Below are 22,994 nucleotides of genomic sequence, written 5' to 3'. Positions count from 1 at the left end.
TTGAAGAAAAAATAAGTAAAAGGTTGAAAATGGAAATAGGATGGAATGTGAGATGATATTACAGGAGGTACTGGATGTATTGAACCATTACCTATCATTTGGCAAAATAACCGATTTACCGGAGGAAGAAAATTCGGTGCTTCTAATCCGTATAGCATTTAATAAAACTTATTTAACAATAGCGCACAGGAAAGGGTCTGTGATAATACCACAAAAATTCACTCTCGGACAAATCTTATGTATTTTAAGTAGTAGTTGTAGTACAAGAATTAGGAGAGGGTTAATTAAATTTGCTGATGGCAAAATATCTGAAGGCATTGTCAATACAGCAGAAGACAAGAAATTCCTGTGGAGAAAACCGGAGGACCTTGAGGTTTGGCATAACAGAAACAGGATGAAATCTAGTGGTGCAAAGTGTAACATCATGTACTTGAGGAGTAAGGATAAGGTAATTCTGTTTCTGAAGCTTGTGGCTCATGAGTTGGAAGTGACTGAGGAGGAGAAATAAATGGATATTTTAGTTGATGGTAGCACTACTGTGAAGGTTTAGGTTCTATCTGGGTGTTGTTCTTAGCTGAAATTTGTATTATACAACAAGGATGTTGAGGACTCACCTGTTGTGCTGCAAGCTTAATTTCAATTACTCCCACTCAAAAAAAAAAGAAAAAAAATTAAAAAGATTAGTAGATTTTTTTATGGTGATTGGGAAAAGGCTGTCTTAAGGGAAGAGATGATAAGAATTCATCTTCTTTAGCTTAGGACAAAAAAGAAATCCTGAAAGGAAATATGGTTTATCTCTATTAGTACATTTGGGGGGGAAGAAGGTTTGAAATGCCAGGGAATGGGAAAAAAAAAGCTACTTAAACTGAAGTGGAATATTGGCACTGGAATTTACAGTTATAAACTGACCTTCGATAAACTTACACTAGAACCACAGAAGTGAGATGCTGAAATAGTTTTCCAAAAGGAGCAACATACCCTGAAGTCAGTGAGTTTCCAGATGAAACCATATAAATTTAGTAAAAGGCATTATATGATTTTTTTTGATACCTGTGGTAATGAGATACTGAACTTAGTAACCCAGAAGGTCCCTTTGCCTCCTATTTTATAGGTCACTGTTCATTTTGTGTTATCCATGACTGTAGTGAAAAGTGTGCTTAGGGTTAATGCCTTTGTTTATAAGTAAAATCATATTTTGCAAGCTAATTGGAGGGCAAAGAAATTGGAGCAGAGTTTGCTCAAGAATGAATATTTTCCCTTGTGAAACAGGACGCTCATCTTTACCTATCTCTGTGAGAAAGATTTTCACTTCTGGCCCAGATAAGGGGTCCTGAATGTCTGGGATCTGATTTTGAAAATGTGTGATCCTCAAAATACCTCAGGTTTTATTCTTTTAAAACCTGTCTCCCATGTTCTGTTTTCCTGTGAATTTTGCTAGAATTTTTTGCTTCTTTTATGTCCTGATGTAAGGTTAAAGAGGGAGGATGCTACAAAGTTAGTTAGTTATTTCACCTTTATAGCCAAGGGTTGCTTGAAGCAGAGAAACACTGGGGGTTAAAAATGCCATTTTTAATGACACACAATTCTAGATTTTTCATAGCTTTAGATTTTTACCTTTTTTTCTGGTAATCTTGTTTCCAACTTTGTTACCAAGAACACAATATTTTCCTTTCCCAGGCAATATTTGTTTTAATTTGTAAGTCAGTCTGGTGTTACAAACGAGCGGAACTGACAGAGAGGCTTCTCCAAGGAAGATGTATTTTAGGGAAGTAGCAGGGACATAGAACCTGAGAGAAGGGTGGAATTTCCTGGAGCTCTGCAGAAGTCCTGCCCACTGTAGGGGTCTGTGTGCACCTGGTGTCAGCTGCTGACTGCTAGGAGTGCACCCTGGTAGCATCTCTACAGTCACTGTCTTAGTTCAAGTTTATACTGGGGGGAAAAGATAAGCTAATCCTGATGATAGAATTATAGTTTTATATGAGAAAATCTAGTATTAAAGTGCTCTTTTTAAGGTTAATTTTGTGTGAATAACTCAGTTCCCGATTGTGATTGGCAATCAGTAGCAATAATATGAACACTGTCACGTTTCTTCATGGAAATGACTAGGCTCAGAGCAGACAGTATAATTGTTTGCTTTTGTGCACAGCTAGAGGTGTGATTGCACTGCTTTTTTTTCTAAAGAAAAAGTTCATGAGGGCTGAAGAAATTACTGTGTGAAGCATCAGAGACAAGGATCTATGTAAGAGTAGGGAAGTGAGAACATAAAAACAGAATGGGCATTGAAAAAGTCACCCTAGACATTTACAACTCATCACAGTCAAACCTTGTACCTTAAAATCCAAATAACATCTCTAATAACTTTTTTTGCATTCCCAAATGCTTTTTCATGTTTTCTCGAGGCTTATCTCCACAATAAAAAAATAAATAATACTATTTTCTTTCTATCTTTGGTTAGCAAAGTTCTTTCTAACATCTTTTTTTTCTTTGCACATTCCAAATTTAGCCTGGTTCTATGTATGTTACTGTGCCATATCAACAGTTCCTTCAATGCCTGTGTGATTAAGAGATAAACCAGGAAAAGTTAGTTATTTTCAGAGTACCTGCTGTCAAAGGGATGAAAGCCACAGAAATTCCATAGAATCAGGGCAAAATGTAAGAAAGCAAGTACACTGTAGCTCGTCGATCTGTTTTGGAAAGCTGATTCCAGCCCTCTTTTACACACATTGTCCTTCATAATTTTAAGGAAATATATGTATTTTTAGTTTTTCTTACAAAATTCACTTTGTTCTTTCCCACGTTCATCTTTCCTCCTAAGACTGCATAAAGGATTGTTATTTTGTTCTACAGAGGAACGTGTGGGAAAAGAATATGTTCAGTTATGTTTAAAGTATGCTTTCAGCACCTACTTCTGTAATTAATGCTTATTTGAATAGAAGACAAATTTGTGAAGGTGTTAACCCTCCCAGTGTTTAAATTTTGTTTTCAAATTGAAGATACAAACAAACCTTGCATCTGCTGTTGCTTCTCTGGCATCAAGTTCTGTTACCTGGGTTTACACTGGAAGTTATTTAGTAGCATGATCAGATTACTTTTACAGACACAGTCTTACTGTTTTTTGTGGTTATATCCAATAAAAGTATTGCACCACCTGAAGAAATTCTCAGATTTTGGCATCGCCAGCTTCAAGTATTACTGCATTTTGTTCCTCAAGGTTGCTGAAAATGAAATTTAATTCTTGCTGACATAGAGGCATCCAGATTTTCAAAGCACTTTGTCTAATAGCTCACAGAACTATTCAGCGGTGATTTCATTTTTAAACTTAGGTATTTAGAACAGAGAGTTATTATTCTTTGAAAAGTTATTTGTTAGATTGTTTCAGAGTGCAGTTTTTGCTGTTGATAAAGCTATGTAAGTCCCAGGGTGTATTATAAGATTTCCTGAAACACAGTTATGTTAATGTTGTCCTGTGATTAAAGATTTTCCTGACCTGTGATGAACATCTGAGTGTGGTTTTTACCAGTTTCAGTTTTAAAAATAAACGTTCACTAAAAGGACTTACCTTGATATTTTACCACCGATTGCAGCCTGATAATATTTGATTCATTTTGGAATGTTTGGGTTTGAAAAAAAGTTATCTAAAACATGATAAGATACTGTCATCCTTTGTTTAAAGGTTACTAATGTTCGTAAACAGAACTGGTTTTGAAATTATTTGACTAAAATAGTGTGCTATAAGGCTGCTAATTGTTGTTTCGAATGCTTGGAAATGCTCAGCATTTTGGCAGTAGGAATCGGAATAACTAAATTTTACTTTGTTGTGAATTGTCTGTATAAGTTCGATCACAGCTCTTCACTTTTCTGTCTCAGTTTTCACAGAGTAGCTTGTGTTTGTAGGGGGTAGAAGTAAACAAAACAAAATGACTTTGTAAAAGTAATCCTGGTGCAGAATATGCAGCTAACTCTGCAATGTCACTTTGTATTGGAAAACCTTCTGAAAATACTCAATAAAACCACTAAGGCAAGAACTTTACATTGAATTAATCCATCATTGCATTGTCATGTTTTCAACTAGTCCCATGTTGAAAAACAAATAGATCTATTTAGATTCTTACCTTTCCATGTTGTATCTTGGTTCTCCTGGGCTTGTTGCTAAAAATTTTGCCTAATTCTTTTTAGGGGTGGAACTGTAGAGTAAGCAAACATGGTGCAGCTTTAAAAAAAATCGTAAAAGCAAAGACTGTTTGTGAGGGTTAAAAACCTCAGGACAGAGCTGTTTGATATTTATGTTACAGATCATCAACCTGTACTTGAAAGTTAGAACAGACTTTATTTCACAACAGAACAGTATATAACCAGTGTTTATCCAGTGATCTACTTTCCTTTTCCGTCTTAAAATTGGGAAACAATAAAATCAAGAAAAATAGGTAACTTAACCTTGCATGTTTTATTCCATCAATATGAAATTGATTTTTTTTGAGTATTAACTGGCTTTGTCTGTCTTTTTTTTCCAGAGTTATAATTGCAGTCATTTTAAAAATTTTTCTTTTGCTTAGTGCTGTATGGATATTGTGGTAGCGGTGAAGGTGTTAAGAGAATTTCTTCTACAAACTCAGATTTTCTTCAGGAATTTAGTTTTCTGTTTAGACAAATTAAGTAGTTAATCTAGGATCATTTTAATCCTACTGAAAATGTGACAACATAAAACTCTTCTGAAATTTTTAATTTTTTATTTTTAGTAACAGGTCAACAATCTGCTGCATTGCCCAGCAGAGCGGTGTTTTTTCAGATCTTTGTCCACTACTGCCCTGTGCCCTAATGCTCACTATCAGGATTATCTGAATTACCAGCTAATTCTAATGGATTTACATGGCACACTTTAATTTGGAAATTCTGACATTTTCTGTTTTCATATTTACTGTCTCAAACCAGAGGGTTTGTGTCATGTGAAAAGTGCTCATACTGAACTTCTGTGTTGATGAAAGAAAAAGGGCAAATGTTAAAATACCAGATTTTCAATTGGAATGGAAACGGCAGTACTTGGTCAAATCTCAGCATTTCAAGCTCTTTCATTTGTGTAAGTCATGGCTGAGGCAATGAGATCTGTGAAGTGTGGGGGCATCCCTGGTGGCAGCAGGAGAATGAGGGGCATTTATCTTATGCTTTGCTGGGACTGTTGATACCTATGTGACAGGTGGGAAGAACAGAGCTGAGATCAGCTCCTGGGCAGTCCTGGTGTGTTATAAACCCTGTTTTCTGTCACGGTTTCCATCTCCTGCTCTATTGACTGTGCCTCCCAGCTTTGTACCATCAGCAGAATTGTTCAACAATTGCTTGCTTTTGTGCTCAGGTTGTTAAGGAATATTGTAACTAAGATTACTGTACAGTCCAGTTTTGGAGGTGCTTCACCAGTCAACTATCTCCTGGTCAATAATTCTCCTTTCAGCACATCCCATTATTCTCTCCCCTTTACCACTTCCTTATGCATTACATTTTGAACACAATCCCCATCTTCTCCAGTTTAAAGAACCACTTCCCATTTGGCCCAGTATCAAATATTTTGCTGCATCCAGCCAGACTGAATCTCCTGTATTTCCTTGGCCACTAATTTAATTATCTTATCAGGGCAGGATATTGGGTTCGTTTGTCTTTCTTGTTCTTTGAAAACCAATGTTAAGTTTTAATCCAGTTTCTACATAGCTCTGTATGTTTCATTTTTCTTTCCTTCAAAAATGGTTCTAGTCCCTCTTGAATTTTCAAGTGTAAATCCAGCTTGAATTCTGGTAGTTCTTACTTTCTCCTTCAAACGTAGCTTTTTTTTTTTGCTTGCCATCCCTCTTTTCTTTTCTCTATAGGGTTTTTTTTTGCATGCTCTTGATATCCTTTGTGATGTGATTATTCACTCAGATATGTAGCTTTATCCTACTTCTTTTTTTTTCCCAGTGGTTCAGAGAGTAAATTGTAGGCAGTTTTAGTACTTCTGATTTAGATAAATTTAGTCCTTTTCCAAATTTCAGTCCTTCACCATTTTATTTTTTCTGCCTTAACTCATTATCTTCCTTAATTTCTCAGATATTTTAATCATTAACCATAGGTTTAGAAAGGCTTATCATGGACAGTTTCTCTTGACAGGTACTCAGTACAGGAGTGACCCATGAAATACTGCTCTGTGATCACCTAGGTGTTGACGGACAGGACACATTTCCCTGTCCATCATACAAAGACCTGTTGTAAAATACTAACCTCCACTTCCTTACCTTGTAAAATTGCTGGCTGATCCTAGAAAGCAGAGCACACTCTGATTTTCTGTCCCAGACATTAAAATTTCAGTGATCTCTACCAGTCTGAGACTCCCAGCTGATTTGGTGTCTTACAGTTCGTTATTTTTGAGAGCTTGAGCAAGACCCAACAGTCAAATAAGCTTAATATCATGTATGCACCTGTCTGTGTGTATTCATACTTGTATATAAATGAAATCTCTGAGTCTGATTTATTTTGCACAAGCAGCTATCCTGAAATCATCTTAAAACTTTGTTAATCCACATAAAAATATTTTTTATTTGTTAAATCAGGTTCTTTTGATAGAATAAATAGTTCAAGTGTCGCGTCTAATAAAAAATGAGTCTTGCCAATATTAGAAACATGATTTCCTGCAGGATTTTTTTTTTAAATTTTATTTATATTTTACTGTTTCTTCACCTATGTTTTTTTCTCTGTTTAGGTAACAGGCAAATCTCTCACAACACTTTTCTCCTGATTTCTTGTTTTAAACCACTAACTGTACTAGAGATGACTGTAAGCATGAGTGACCATGGTGTCTTTTTGTTAAGAGAGGCCAGTTTTGTTTGAATGCCTATCAAGAATGAAACATCCTGGTTAATGGTTTGGCTTGATGGTCTTAAAGGTCTTTTCCAACCCAAATGATTCTGTGATTCCACAAAATCCAAAGTGGAGTCCTCTGGGATAGAAGTCTGCTGTAAAAAGAAAAATTTCACATATTTACACTCACACTGTGCATAGGTACGCAAATGTTTGTGGAAATATGCACATTGAAATAAAATTTTAAAAAAATTCCCTTTTTTTCTGTAAACTGGACAGAATCCTCTAGAATTCAGCATATGAAAGACCCTGGTACTTGGGAACTGCTTTCTGCAGCTGTAAATTCATGATCTGCTCATGTGTTACTTCCAGACTCAACAAAGTCACAAACTCAGAGTTCTTCCTTTACCTGAAACATTGTGGAACGGGGAACTCGACAGTACTGTTTGAAATACCATATGGACACCAGACCCTGACTCTGAAATTATTCCTTCAGGGATTGCAGTTGAGTTGCAGAAACCTATAAAGCGAAGTTACCAAAAAAAATCAATTAAATTGTGTCTTTGGTTTTGGTGCACACTACCATTCATAGCCTCTGCCTTATGAATAAAGTTGTCATATAGGATGGTAAAAATATATTAATGTATTTTTAGTTGCTTTTTCTCTCCCACCTTCCTTTGTTTTGCACATGGCTGAATTTTGATATTTAGGATAGCATGGTCTTAGTCGCCTCTAGATTGATTCCTTTACATAACCAGAGACAATTAAAGTAGTAACTATCTTGCTGTGGAACCCTGTTTGGGGTACAGGCAGCAGCACGCAGTACAGTAAAAGGTTCTTTCAGCAAATGTTTAGGAAAATACTTTCCAAGAGATCTGCACATGATTAGAATTATTGAGTGCTCTGCTCTTCAGCTTCCTGTTTTGGAATTAAATGCCTTCAGGACACTTGGAATATCTGGGTTTTGAAAAACAAGAGAAATTTAACCAATTACATACTTCACCATCTTAGCTATGATTTCAGTTAGGTGTGAATGGGAAAAAGGGTATGAAATAGCCACTGAGATACTTCAATAAAACTGAAAATTAACTCCGGTAGCCATGGAGCAGCTTTTGAGGAAAATGAGAGCAGATAAAACATTGCGAGTCAGAGCGAATTTGTCGCTCTTCCCCTGCATGTCTATGATTATGAGCTCTTCCCTTGCCTCTTGTTTCCTGTGCTGTGGGATGTTGAGTTTGAACATTTTTTGGGGAACTGTTTGCTAAGTGCTTGAAGTGTTTTACCTAGGTTATTTAAAAAATTTGAAGGAAAAATTAGGTATGGTTGTTGAACAGTTTTATATAGAACAGTCTCTTCAGGTCTTCCACCTTGTACTGAGCAGTTCAACTGAAAGAATAATTCCCTGAGCTGAGCTAAATTGATTTATTTAACATCTCAGCCATTATGTGGATTTTGAATAGGTGTAAAATTTCTGTAGTAATGCTGTACATGAGCTTGGCTGAGTGTAGGTATGTACAGTTGTACCATTTCTTGGTGTTTTTAAACCTCCTACCACAGTGATGTTGTCTGCTCATTATATTTGTTTGATGGTGTTAACCATTACATGTGTTTTCTACCACATACAGCAGTGGAAATTTTGGGGTATTCTAATTCTGTACTGGGCTTTCTGGTCAAATAAAACAGTTTAAATGAAGGTGGGGACTCTTAGAAGGTTCATTCCAGACAAAAACATGCAGATTTTCTATTTGGCTTTAAAGAATTGTAAAGCAAATTTCAAATGGTTAAATTTGCATTGAGATCTATTATGTGCCACGTCCCTGGAAATTAATAATATCATGCAATACACTATGGCAGTTTTCATTTGAGATCACACTAGTAAAGGAAGTTAATTCAGTACTTTCCAACCACTATGAATCTCTCCAATATACATTTGGTCTGTTTGTGATCAGTGACATTTGATAACATTGTAGTTGTTAATATTTAGAATGTTCTTACTATGTTTTGTTTAAAAAATTACCTGAAGGGCTTGTTGACTTGCCCCAGTCTGAGTTCTGAGCTTTGCATTTCCTTTGTAACCGTGATTAGAAAGTACAACATAAATGTGTCTGTAATGCATCATATATGAATACAATTAACCGTTTTTCAGAGTGGGCAAAAGCTGAACTTACTTGACTTGGTAGGGTCTGCCCCTGTTCCATTTAAAATATATATTTATTATACTTACACATTTCCAAAAAGAAAATAAATCACTGGATTTTGTTTAAGTGTAGATTACTTTCAGATTTTTTTTTTTTTTGATTTTAGGAATAATTTCTTAATTGTTTTGAGTAAATTAGTAATTATTTTGAGTGATAGCTAAAATTTTTGAATTCATGTTGTTTTGAATTTGAAATAGATAATTATGATTTAGTGTCATCCTTCTGTTTTCTTAATAAGGGAGTTAACATATGTGCTTTAGCCTTAACATATAGTTAATATAATTGGATCGCTCATATCCAAATATGCCGGTTGTAATTAAGCCACATTGTTTATGACTATTGCTTCTTATTGTTGTGCTTATATGATATAGTCTATTGACAAGCTTAGATTGGCATCTCAGGTAACTTTCAAGTTGTATCATTTTGACAGATATTAAGTTAATTGGATACTATTTCATTTTTGAAGCGGGCAGCATCCAAGTAATATCTTTCTTACAGTAAGTCACTGTCCCAGTGTCATGGGTGTTCCCTTACAGTGTCCTGGGTGGGCTCTAGCACAACCACTTCTAATTGTAATCCTTAATTTCGAATTTCTTGTTTTTTACAACGCCAGATTTTGTGACGATTTGAGCATTTCTGTCTGTAAGTTTTTCACTTGAATTACTGTTAAACACTGTCTGTCAGTCTTGGCATCGTTTTCATACAGTTTCCCATCTGAGAAATTAATGAAGATTTGAGTTTGTCTTCTAAAAAGTAAAGGTTTGTAGGCATTTGCTGTCAGTCTCCCTGTTGAATTAAGCATGGTGAAAACTGAGTTGCTAATGAGATTCTCAAAGAAGAAGTAATAATCCTTGTTCTAAAATAATAAAGCTGACCTAAAATGCAGCTGAACTGCTAGTGTTGTCTTATGGCATAGCAGGATTTTTTTCTTCTTTTTTTGTGTATTATGAAGCACAGATCCCAGTCCTGGAAGCACTTCAGTTCAAAAGAAGCAATAATCTTGTGGAATAGTACTTAACCTCAAGTAGTAACTTACTTCAATTTGTACAAATGCAAGATAATGAAAAAATGATGGGAAAATCCTTCAAAAGGAGACTCAGGAGGGACCTTGTCGCTTTCTGCAACTCCCTGAGAGGAGGGGGAAGTTGGTGGGGGTTGTCAGGCTCTGCTCTCAGGGAACAAGGGACAGGACAAGAGGAAACAGCCTCAAGCTGTGCCAGGGAAGGGTCAGGTTGGACATCAGGAGGAATTTCTTGCTGGAAGGGCTGGTCAGGCATTGGAAGGGGCTGCCCAGGGAGGTGGTGGAGTCCCCATCCCTGGAGGTGTCCAAGAAATGACTGGACATGGCACTCAGTACTCTGGGCTGGATGACAAGGTGGGGATCAGCCGGGATTGGGCTGGGAGGGCTTTTTCCACCTTGAATTCTGTGATTCTGACTGAAAAGCAGGTGGCAAAAAAGAGAGAGTATAGGTACCACCATCTCGAATTGCTTCTTATCTCACCACACTTCCATGGGAAGAAGGACTGCCATAAATTCCTAATTCTGAGGAGTAACAGTGGCAGAGAATATTGGTAGGAAGTTGTGGAAGTAATTGAATCCCTACAGGTTATAGGTGAGACTCCTGTGATCTTCTGCAAGGTGTGTGTCCATAGCTTCAGGTAGACCTTCTTTTTGGGAGTTTCAGGTGGTCCAGGTTAGTCCATCCTCCCTCAGCAACTGGGCCATGTCCCTCTTGCTCCTTCGATTTCCTTGCCTCTCCTTCCAGCTTTGCTCTTGTTTCCACCAGAAGAGGTTTCCTAGCGTGCCTTGGTGCTTCAGCTCTGTTCAGAAGACCCTTATATTCTCTACATTAAAAGAAGAGAAAATGGTTTTTCTGGGGGGAGGAGAAAAGACACCAAATTCTGCATTTTATATGTGACAACCTGGGAAGAATGAAGAGTGATTTTGTAGCAATTCACTACCTTTATGTGAAGATAAAATTCACAACTGTTCTGTTTTCACGGTCCGTTGCTTCTTTTGCTTGAAAAGACTTCGTTTTCACTTGTGATAGTGGTTTTGAGGCAATCAAAAGACAAATCTAATTTCCAGTTGTTAGAAATGGTTGTTAATGCATTAGGAACTACTGCAATTTTATGTACCATGTCTTTTTGGGGTGGAAGTCTTGGTTTTGGTGTTTTGGTATGCCTTGAATGACAAACGTTTGTGTGTGGAGAAATTTTTTTTTGAGAAATAGTCATCCTTATAATGACTGGATGCTTTCACAGTGTCAGAGTCAGGGTGCTGAATTCAGTCAGAAGACTTCCCTTTGGAAAATGATGTCTTTCAGGGATCAGTTAGCTGTTTGCCCTAACTCACCTCTGAATTTTTCCATTGGTGACATAGTGACTTTTCAAGGTAACTGTGTCTTCCAAAAGAAGGCTCTTTTGACATGGTATTTCAGGCATCACCAAATTATTTTAGGGCCACTTTCTTTCTCTGTTATTGAGTATTTAACCAGGTTCTTCACTTGTCTGACTGAAGTGCAGTAAGTCCAGGATAGTGGGGAGGATTTTGTAGGTGCACACAGAAAATAAATCCATAAAATAACTTTGTGATGCTTCAGACCACTTCTGTTATCCTCCTATTACCTCATGTGTCACTGATGATGGCAGCATCGGAAAGCATCTGGACATTTTTGGATTCCCCACATATATTTCACATAAAAGAGCAATTTATCAACATGTATAAAAATGATGCAACTGGTAGTGAAGTCTTTTGTACACCAGTCATATTACACTTAAATTATTACAGGCCATGGTACACTGGACTAATTTTGATTAGCCTGTAAGTTTGAGCATAGTGAATGGAAAACAGTAACAATCACTTAATGCACTGAGTTTGTCCCTCTCCACCTGGGATTACCTTGCTGGCCACTGAGACTTCACATGTGTGTTTTCAGTGCAGGAGGGAAAGGCAGGATCAGATCTGGAGGTTTGAAATGTGTGTGAGGAGGATGACTTGAGATTCTGCACAGGAGGGACCAAAACCTGCAGCAAAATGACCTGCAGAGACTAGATCTGTGGGGATTGCACGCATGAAAGTGGGGCACAGTCCGAATGCTTGTGGGGAACACCCAGGAGGAATAAAGAGTACAGATACGATCTCACTGTACAACCACACCCTCCACCCTAAACTCTGATTTAATTATTTCTGAACACTGTCCTACCATTCAGTTTTTGTGTTCAGATCTCCCTGTTTGCCAAGGGGAGTGTGTGGAATGGAGAGAGGACCTGCTCCCTTAAACCTCCTGTATTTCAGTGGCAGCTCTTTGTCTCTGAGGAAAGGAGCAATCGTACATTTGTTTTCAGCTTTAGAGGCTGAAATGAAATTAAGTCCATTCCAAGCAATGGAGTAGAATTTGCTTCCTAATCTCAGCAGCATCTCCTTTCCCTTCCCCTCACACTGAAACCAGCACTACCAGTAGCAGTGCCTGCATCACCTCTTCCCAATCCTGCAGGAGAATCTTCCTGGAGCCTGGCCTGCAGCAGGACTAAACAGGGGTCAGGGCTGCAAGAAAGGAGATGAGGGACATGAAAATGAGAAGAAAGTCAACAGTGATTTGAGATCCAGGAGAAATACACTGTTCTTTAAAACCAGTTCTCTTAGCTTTTCCCCAAAAAAGGGTCTGCTTCTTCATTTTGAAGAGAATTTGGGCTAAGCAAGGAAGTCTGGCTCAGCAGGTAGGTGGAGATAGGGATATGTTTGGTGTCAGCAGAGAAAAATCCCTATTTTATTAGGTAATTCTGTCACTTTCCCAGTTTACCCTGCCTGCATTGCCTTTCCTTCATGATCTCCTTAAGCCACACCTTCCTACTGCTTCTCAACCTGCAGAGCACAGGTGCCACCAAAGAGGATCCAAACACACTATTAACTCTCTGCTGCTGTCAAATTAACCTGTTACCAGGAGTTTTCAACTTACCGGCTTCCTCAAGAGGAATAGAAATAGTAAAAATATGTTATTTTGCCTTTGGAATGACAATCTGGCATCCTTTCTTATCTATTGATTTAAATAATTTAGCATTTTAAAAGGAACAAATTGACTTAATTTGTTTAGGGGAATACTTAAAAGTTGAGGACAATTTTATATAAATTAAAATCAGGGGTAATTCATTTGTGATGGAACTAATGTAATTAATTAGGTAGTTCCCATTTATCATTTTTCTAATACATACATTCCTTTTAAACATGTGCTCAATAGTTCGTTAGTAAATGATTTTACCTGAGAGCAATAGAGGAGCAGCTTCTTCCCAGTGAAAACTTCCTGGTTTTTTGGGAAACCTTCAGTCAGTCCTGGATTCACAATTTTAACTTGAAGCATGGCAAGCATGCAGGCAAATTTGAAAAGCAGAAACAAAACAAAATGAGAAATAAATTTCTTCATAGTATTTTTAATTCTTGCAATTTGGTTGAAACACCTTTTTTGTTAATATTTTAAATTACTTTTTTTTTAAGGCAGATATGCTTGTTTTGTCTTTAGAACTTCTAAGCAAAATTATGAATTTTTTTTATGGTGTGTGTATGTGTATGAGTGTTTTGCAGCAGTTATGAAATCTTCAAAATTTAAAATTATTTTGATATTGTCTAGTGCAGTAACTAAAATAATTCAGCATTAGCTCAAAAAAAAGAGACAATAATATATAAAAGGAAAGGTAACTAGAAGAATTATTCAAGGAAAAAATATAATAGGCTATCATTAAAATTAGGCTTGCGTTTTGTTGTGGGCTTTTTTTAATAAGTTGCACCTGTGTTTTATATTTATGGCTTTATCAGTACTTGGTCAAATACTGAAAACCAAATCTTTTGGGCTAATATGAAACTCTCTGGGGCTTCCAGGCTCTATTCAGCCATGCATAGATTTTTATATGTTCTAAAGATTACGTAAAATGACTGTACTCATTTTATTTATCTCATCAGCAAAGTTCATCTCATCAGCCAGAGAGATACCATCTAAACTTTTAGGCTACAAATTGTACTTTCCCTGCAAAAATACTTTGTGTTGTACTTACAGAGACTGTAAAGTACAGGATTGCACATCAACAATGTGCCTTTTTATGTAAGAAAACATGAAATTGCTGTTTATTGAGTGGAAAGGGTATTAGAGTAACTCTAAGAAGGATTCAGCTGTCTGCCTTTGTATGGAGATCTAAAATAGTCGCAAATTAGCCATGTTATCCTTAAAGCAGTGCATACATGCAGCTTTTTTTTTCCTAGAACTATAGTATTGAATACATGAACAGGTAGTTTTGCCATTTCCAGAAGTGTCTGTAAAGGCGGGACAAGCTGGTGACTAAGCAATAGGCAAGGCCATGATATGTGATGAAACATTAATGCCTGAGAAGCAGCATGATGTTGATTCCAGGAGGTTGGTCTGAGTGGGTTTTGTGAATTTTAATGTTTTATCAGTCCTGGGTACAGACTCGTTCTCTACCCCACCCCTACACACATGAAAGCCAAGCTGTAGCTGCATTATTTTAATTTTGTTCTCTTTTTTCCACAGGCTGCTTTTTTTTTTTTTTTTTTTTTTTTTTTTGCAGCTTTTTGGGCTGCTTTTGGGTTTTTCTTTTGCTATTCTCACTGAAGCCCTGATCAACTGTAAAGCCAATTCAGCATACTGTAAAGGAGAAATTTTTATTTTCCTTGAGATATATATATATTTTAAGGTGTATTTTGTATGTTACAGCAGGTATGACTCGTCTGAGGAGGAAAAGACTGTACATGTACATGGGAGCTGGGCATATCATACCAGACTTTACGGGCCCATGAAGATGGGTACAGAAATCACCACTGTCCCTTCTGGCATGTTGTCTTCAGGATCTCTTGGCATGCAGCTTTTAAAACTAGGTTAACACAGAGAGCACTTTTTTTAATGTTCCCTTTCAGATGCCTGTTCCCTTATAAGCTAAAATCAACCATTCCTGCAGCCATATAGAATTTTCCAGGAAACTTCTGTTCTGTGACCATCTGTGAGCTACTCATTTAGTGTCCAAAAATGTACCTTCAGTTCCTTGGTCTGCAGCTTCCCAAGCTCTGGGCTTTCCATTTGTGAACTTCTATGCATGTGCCTCAGCAGCATCTGGTTGTCAAATACTCTAAAACTGTGGAAAATCACACCAGGAAAAACCCCTCAAAATATTTTGCATGTTACAGTTTATAATTTTTTATATTTCTTTATAGATTAATCCATTGCTGAATTGAGTGAGAATGGGAGATAAAAATGCAAAATAGCTTTGAATTTTTTGTGTGTTAAGCCAGCATGGTGTTCAGAGGATGGTGGTTCTTTTCTGTTCAATCTTTTTTTTTTTTTTTTAAGTTTTGCTTGGACAGAGACCATAAGCCAATATTCAAAGCTGCTTGGCAATAGCCAAGTTGTGAAATGCACACCCAACCTGTGGGGCATTATGGTTGCTTAGTTCATGCATGTAAGCCTGGAGGTTTGAGCACTGAACAAGTCCACACCCATAGTGTCTTCTTGGAAAGTTTGTTTTAACATTTAATCTTAATGGTATTATTAATTTAATGGTTCCATTTTGAGAGACGTTGAGTAATGACAGTTTTTAGAAAAGTCCAAACAACTGGGTGCTTAGTACTGTTTGAATATTAATTTGAAATGTTATGAAGTCTGGGCTGCAGCTGGGGTATATCTCGATGCAGTTAATTCCATCTCCTATGATTTAGTTCAAATCTAACTTTACTACTTTACACCGGAAATATACATTAACAGGTAAAAAAAATAATCTCAGTTTTAGAAGCATTATTAGCAAAAACAACCCCTGGCAAAAAGCCTTTAAAGAAAGTAGATCAGAGAATTTTTGGTGGATGCATTTGATTTGTCTTTTTGGCAAGCAAAACCAGATTATTTAAGGATACACTTTTAAAATGCTCTGTACTAAATGTAACAAGGAGAGATGCAGATGTAGTAACTTTGCTGTGCCAGTTACTGTGTGTCACGTGAAAAGAAGGGGGGGTTTACCCAATCCTTGGTGTGTGGGAGATTTTCTTGATCCTCAGTGATTTATTTGTCTGTTGGTGCCCCAGGGAAGCTGAGACTCCTGTGCCCAATCAGTCTGTCAGCGTCCTGTGGGGGGGACCCTTCACTAAATAGATTCACTGGGTTGGAGAGTGATTCGACTGCCCTTTTCAGCAGGGGCTCAGCCAACAGGGTGGAGACCCCTCAGTGGGTCTTCCCAACCTGTTAACCACCACTGGCAACTACCAGCAGCTGTGAAGGACTCACTGTAACAGTTTATGGAATACCACTCTTTATTAATACAAATTGGGACAGGTTAATAAGGTTCAGGGTCGTCAGTGGCAGTGTCTGACTGCAAAAATGTGTTCAAAGTGGTCTGCTAATATCCTATAAAGCAAACACAGGCTCTGATCCTAAAAACACCATTCAGCCCACATAGAATGTGTTTCTTATCCAATAGGCCCCTATGGGGGGGAGAGAACAGATACCAGCAGTTTTAGTGGAGTCTTCCCTCAATTTTCCCCCTATCCCTGCCTTACTTTTATACTATCTCTTTAGGTTAGGTGGAGCTTGAGTGACTTTAGTCATTAATACTTTTATCTCTGATTGATGTAAACTCACTTCACATGCTTAAGGGGGGTGGTCATATGTTGGATTCCAAGGATTTCAGTATAATTGTTGGCTCAGCTGCAGAGCACTTCATCTCTGTCTCTTGGTTGACAGGTACTATGTGGTCTTTGAACCAGAAAGTTCTTCCATGTTCCCACCCTGCAGGGATTTTTATAGAGTGAGGCCATAGTGTCTCCACACCACCCTCCCTTCCATCCCCCATAGCAGAAGCTTATCGTTATATAGGGAACCCTTGTATTTCCGTCCAGGGAGACGCATCTGCATTTTACCCTATAATCCTTAGTCTCCTCTTACTTTTAACCCCAGCCATCTTCCTACACTGTGCCATAAAGATTTTCACACATTTCAGGTCTTCTTTTAAGAAGATCTCGGTTCTGGAAATGCTTACACATAGTTCCCAGTTTGTGGAAGTTAGTATGTAAGATGTCTTTGAAGGTTTTGGACTTCAGTGGTTTTCTTGCTAGTGTTGAAAAATTCCTTTGGGAATTTACATGAGTACTACTGTGAAAGGGGTAGTTGCCATTACTTCTGTTCTGTGCATTTATTGAATTTGTGATAATTTCCCTTGATGCAAATACAAAAGTTGATGTATTGTCCTGTTTATTTTTGTTGTTTTAGGAGTCTTTGGATGATTGTCAAGTAGCTGGAGTTTGTACAACAGAAGAAGTGATTCGCTATGAGTATCATGTCTTGTACTCCAGCAGCTACCAAGTGCCTGTGCTTTATTTCAGAGCATGCTTTTTAGGTAAGACCGACGAATCGTGTATTAAATATGTGGGATGCAGTAGATGTTAAAAACATGGATTTCTATGTTAAAGTGAGGAACAGATGTGTAAAATAAGAAAGATATGGGGCTGCTCACCAGTTAATTTAATAACATAGAGCTTGAGGACCGTGGAGTAGATGATATCACCTCAGCCTGAGGAAGGCTGAACTTTGGCTCCTGGCATCTTGCCTGTGGTTGACTAAAACTACCCGTCATTTTTCTTGTTCCTTTTCTTGAAATGACTGCAGAAACTTAATGCTGCATGTTTGAATTGGGCCATGCAGTAAGTGGGCATAATCCCAGAGCTTGTGTGTTTCTTTGGAGCCTGAATTTGAGCCAAAAGGCTGGGGTCTAAATGTGTCTTTAAAATTGTATGCTGTTTTCTGTTTAAATTTGCTGCTTAAGGGAAAATAAAATAATACCAATATGGTATTGAGTTTTTGTATTTAAACTGACTCTGGAACCACTAACTGATCATCTTTCCTTCCTGAAATATGCATCTTGTTACCCAAGGCCACTGTTTGTGTCACTTATTTAATCAGCACACACAGAGTGATCACACTGCGGCATTGGCTGTGCTCTGTTCCTCACTGCCCAAAGCCTGCGTCCAGCACTGGTACAGGCTGCCCAGGGCAGTGGTGAAGTCACCATCCCTGGAAGTGTTCAAAAAATGTGTGGATGTGGCACCTGGGGACATGGTTTAGTGCTGAACATGGCTATGCTGGGTTAAGGCTTGGACTCAATGATTTTAGAGGTCTTTTCAGACCTAGATGATTCTTTTTTGTTTTGAATAATATCTTACCTTTATCTAGATAAAGATATCTGAATGTTGCCAGTGATATCTTTTCTTTTTTAATTAAAAAGTAGCTTAAGCTGCTTTATATGTGTTTGGTAGATTTAATCACTCTCTGCCTTAATGGTTTCTAATTTTGCAGTGTTGGCATTTTGAAAGGCACTTCACATTCAAAATTGGAGAACAAATTCTCATAGACTCCCTGGTGGAAAGATTTTAGTCTGAGGTGCAGTTTCAGGAATGGATAATTTGGGGTAAATTTTCCGACTGGGACATGGGGAATTGGGGACATTGCTCTGCCTTTACCACCAACAGAACTCATTTGCACACATCCTGCTGCAAATTTATTTCTAGCTTTATTACAGGCTTTTACAAATGTGCGTTGTTTTGCCTTTAAACTTATTTTGCAGACAGGAGGACAAAGGAAGTTTTGCTGTGAGAGACAGGTTAACCTATTTGTGGTCCTGAAAAATGTAATTTTCTTGATTTTTGCTGAATTAATAGTTCACTGTCTCTACAAGAAGAGGACGGAGATGCTGCAGGTAGAGGAAGTAGGACACTATCTCTGCTGTACTGTACTTTCATATAATTAGTATTCACCATAAGCAGTTAATCACCAGAGAAGAGCTCACAGAGACAAAACAAGTTGTTTAGCTTGTCAGCATCAGGGAATCGGAGGTGTTGAAACATGACTCCTTATAGCTGGAAGTGAGTATTACAGGAGCCAGTGGATGATCTAATGCACAATCATGGTATTATGTGCAAACAGCTCCCCTTGCAGTACAGAATTGTAATTGTTCCTGCAAGTACAATTATCTTTTAGAACAGTTCTTGGGAACCTTTCACAATGGAAAGCAAGCGCTTTTTTTAGATACTTCCTGAAGTCACCTGGTTTCTCTTCAGAATTTTACTTTCTCTTTTAACGTTTAAGTATACCTGACTCTTGAAGAAAGAAGGCTACAAAATGGTGGCAATAAGTGTGTTTCCTACAATGTTTTCAGCAGGTATTCTCTGATTTTAATTTTGGATAGCTTACCTTTGAAATTCTGTCTTCCCTGCACATTGTTTGCCTGCCTATGTTGTGCTCTCTGAAGGTCCCAACATGGGTTTTTTGAGACTATGTAGGTGACAGTCGCTCACAATCTCTTGAGATACCTGAGCAATGTATGTTTTATCTTGTCCCAAACCTGGTATGAGGAAAATTCAAGGCAATACCCTGAGATTTTTTTCCTTTGAGGTAATAGTCTTCATGTGATAGGCTCCTCACCTTGTTTCTCAGACAACGAGCAATACTCACTGCATTCCTCATCTGAAATAATCAAGGAAGAATTTTCCAGACACCTTCCTCAATTTCCCAGTCTAAATTCCTACCATTATTTGTAGATTACGTAACAGAATCAGTTCCTCACCAGTGTTTTGTGAGCTGTTCATGGTTTCCCTTGAGTCCTGTCCGTACTGATCCTGATGTTAATTAGAGCTGTTGCAGGGGGTGGAGGTGAGCTGTAATCCTGCCAGGGTTTCCACAGCCCTGCCCTGTTTTGCTTTCCACAGGAGCAGGACACAGAGTTTGAATCCAAAACTCTGCTTCCTTCCTGGCAGTGTGTTCAATGGCCATTACACCTAGATGATGATGATGATGATGATGATAATAATAATAATAATTCTGTTCAACCTGGTAGAATAGTTTTGTTGTATTCACTTCCTCACTTTGTGTGTTCTAACAGCAGCTGATGCAACCTGTCCAAATCTGCCAGACTCTTGACAAACTTTTCTAGAATGATGAAATCCTACCTTTTTCCCACTATATGTGAGTCCAGTTCCCACTGACTTGGTCTCCCACAGTCCGTCCTAGGAAAAAGGCTCCCTGTAGAGTTTCTGGAGGGATTTTCCTGTCATTTTCAGCTTGGTTGGCATCCTTAGGAGCTTGTATAGTGAAGACATTGCTTCTCTCTACCTCTACCAGTTATGTTCAACCACTACAGATCACTTCTTCCTGCAGAAGGGAAAAAGTTGCATTGTACCCTGATCCTTGCTGCTGTCTAAATTGGATGAAATAGCTTATTTTCTCGAATTCATCTATAGACCTCTTTTTTTTTTTTTTTTTTTTGAGATGAAGTTTGATGCGTAAAATGGTGTAAGGTAAGGTTTGAAATTTTAATTGCAGCAGAACTAAAACATTCTGAGAGACATCTAAACTTCTTGGTAGTTTTTGGGTGTAGATTTACACGGAAGATCTTGTTCTGTGCAAGGACAAATACTTCAGTTGAAAATAATGATTAAAGCGTGATGAGTGTGTCTGGAAAGATGCTTGGGAACACTATAGGATGCCAAGAAGATATTTTTAGGCTACATGTATATACATAAGAAACGTTTTTCAGTACCTCATGATACTTCCCCACGTGGCACATATTCCTGAATTCAGACCTCCTGAAGTAACAGTCTGTGTCAGGGGCTCAGGGCTGTGGTTCCAAATACCTCAGAGGCTCATTTCTCCAAAAATCAGCCTTATGCCTGCCATACCTTCCAGAAACAGGAGCCCCTCTTCCTTTCTCTGGCTTTTGAGACTACCAGGTAGGTAGTTGAAGAAATGCATGAACCCCTGCTGACATCACCCCTGCTGATATGTGATGTCAGCAATTAGCCCTCTTGGAGACAGATGGTGTAGGCAATTATCCTTCCTCTTCAATGCTGGCATTGGCCAGATGGGCTGGGCTAGGTCCAGTAAGCTTTCTTTAATCAGCAGAATATCAGAGTATTTACATCTTTTCTTCGTCTTTAAGATGCTAAGGAACTTTGGTCTTTTCCTAAACCACCCTTCATCTGAAGCCATACATTCAAAAACCTCTTGCCATACATTAAAAAACCAGAGTGAAGTAGCAGCAACACAATCACAGGTGAGCACAGGCACCATTCAGGAATTACCCTGCCCGCTAAGAAAATGATGGCTCATCTCACACTTCTTGTTTTACCTGAAAAGGTATAGGAATTGTCATAAATACTGTCTAAACACTGAAAAGAAAGAGCAGAACTAGTGGGAATCAGTAAGGGCTTCAGCCTCACTCCTCTAGAAAAGAGAGAAGGAGTTTAGTTTTCAAGCTGATCTGCTCAAAATCCATCTAGCTCTGTGACATACAGCTAAATCCCAGCCAACAAGAACCATGCTAATCAGTGGTTAGGGAGAGTGAGCTTCTGAGGTAGTGTAACTTCCTCCAACCCTGAAGGCATGACTTACTGTATTCATAACCATACTGGAACTGGCTGAAGTACTTTCCAGAACGCAGATTTACTCCCTGAACTCAGAAACATGTAACCACCATGTGCTTTCTCAGAAATACATCTGCTCTTAAGACCATGTCCCATAAGAACTGATTTTATTGTGGCTTTGAGCATAAATGAGATTGAATAATTAGTATGATCTGATACTCCCTTTAGCTGTAACGGTGTTTTTTCTCTTTTGGCAATGGTTTCTTAAGATTGCTTTTTTATTAAATGTGTCAGAATGATGCCTCAAAACAGTTCTGTGCACCATTTCACCCAAAAGTGTAAAAAAAACCCTTTAATTGGGAATCTCAGAAATTATTAAAAACTTTTAAGTGGGAATGTCAGAAATTCTTCAAAACCCTCAGTAAACATCAAGAAAACAGAGTACAGCAACTTTGGAAGCCTCAAAATTTTCTCTGAGAATATATGTGGAATTTGCCTGCCTAAAGAATTTCCAGTCTGCAGGAATTAAGGTACCAGCTGAGAGCTGTAACTCCTCTGTGGTCTTAAAGCCTCACCTTGCTGCTGTAAGAGAGCATTCAACCTCCTGCTTTTTAACTGTTTCTTATTTGTGGTGACATGATCGAGTTAACCCTAAGTGGGCTATCGAGAGGCTTTTCTCAGAAAAGTTTGTTGTAGTCTAAACAGCTTAATAATAAAACTATCCCATCTAGGCTTGGGATGAGCCTTGGGACACGGAGCAAACTGTGTCCTCATGGGTGGGTGATGAGTAAATGTAGTGATGGTGAATCTTGAGCCTCTGCCTTCCTCTCCTGCCACTTCTCTTGGCTTGGTGCTGCTGTTTCCTCCTCTTTCTGGCTGAACTTCCCGAGTTCAGCTCCATGACAGGGAAGAATGAGGCACAAAGCCGAGAGGCTGGTTGGCTCAGCAGGTGCCACAGTGGCCCCCTTGTTGCCAGCAGCAACAATTACTGACTGCTCTACCAGCTCAGATGGATATTAAAGGTCTCAGTGGGTTGCAAGAATGTGCAACAGGGCTGATTTGCTCAGGTGTTGATATAAAAATTCCCAAGGGAAGGTATACAGAACAAAATGTGGAGTGGCAAATCGAATGTTGCATCAGGAAGTGTTATTCTAGATTTTGGAACTGTCTCTGCAGGTTGAAAACAGAATTGCAGGTGTGTGTGGCATCTTCTGTTACCTGCACACAGGTGATGTGAGCATAAATACATCCTTCTAAAGTTAATTACATTAGAATTTAGAAAAATTAGAATTTGTAAATACAGATTTCTTAGTATTAGCAAACCATGTCCAGCACAGCTCTGGTACCTTCATCATAAGACAGTGGACATGATGGTCTAAGAAGTCTTGTGCCTGTGAGGATGCCATGGAATAGCTGGTTAATATGCTGTTACCCCCTCAGATACTTTAATCGCCACATGATTTTGCTATGTGGTGCTTCCATAAGTTCACAACTTGGTGCTTTTTTATAAATATATATGCAAAAAATAAAAGAGAGGCAGTAGGCAGCTGGTTGGAACTTATATCTAAACATGGTATTCA

General features: G+C 38.2%; 1 protein-coding gene across 1 annotated transcript in view; it reads left to right on the top strand.

Annotated features, from left to right (window-relative positions):
* ATG10 (autophagy related 10) overlaps positions 1-22,994 on the top strand; it is a 59,715-nt gene that overhangs the window by 22,380 nt on the left and 14,341 nt on the right. Inside the window, exon 4 of the mRNA XM_050329229.1 lies at positions 17,270-17,396. Coding sequence (XP_050185186.1) covers positions 17,270-17,396 — 127 coding nt within the window. The remainder of the gene's footprint in view (positions 1-17,269; positions 17,397-22,994) is intronic.

The sequence above is a fragment of the Myiozetetes cayanensis genome, unplaced genomic scaffold (genome assembly GCF_022539395.1).
Source record: "Myiozetetes cayanensis isolate MyiCay16 unplaced genomic scaffold, myiCay2020 scf4, whole genome shotgun sequence".
In the NCBI taxonomy this organism is placed as follows: domain Eukaryota; kingdom Metazoa; phylum Chordata; class Aves; order Passeriformes; family Tyrannidae; genus Myiozetetes; species Myiozetetes cayanensis.
Note: the sequence above shows the minus strand (reverse complement) of the source record. Positions and strands in the feature narration are given on the sequence as shown.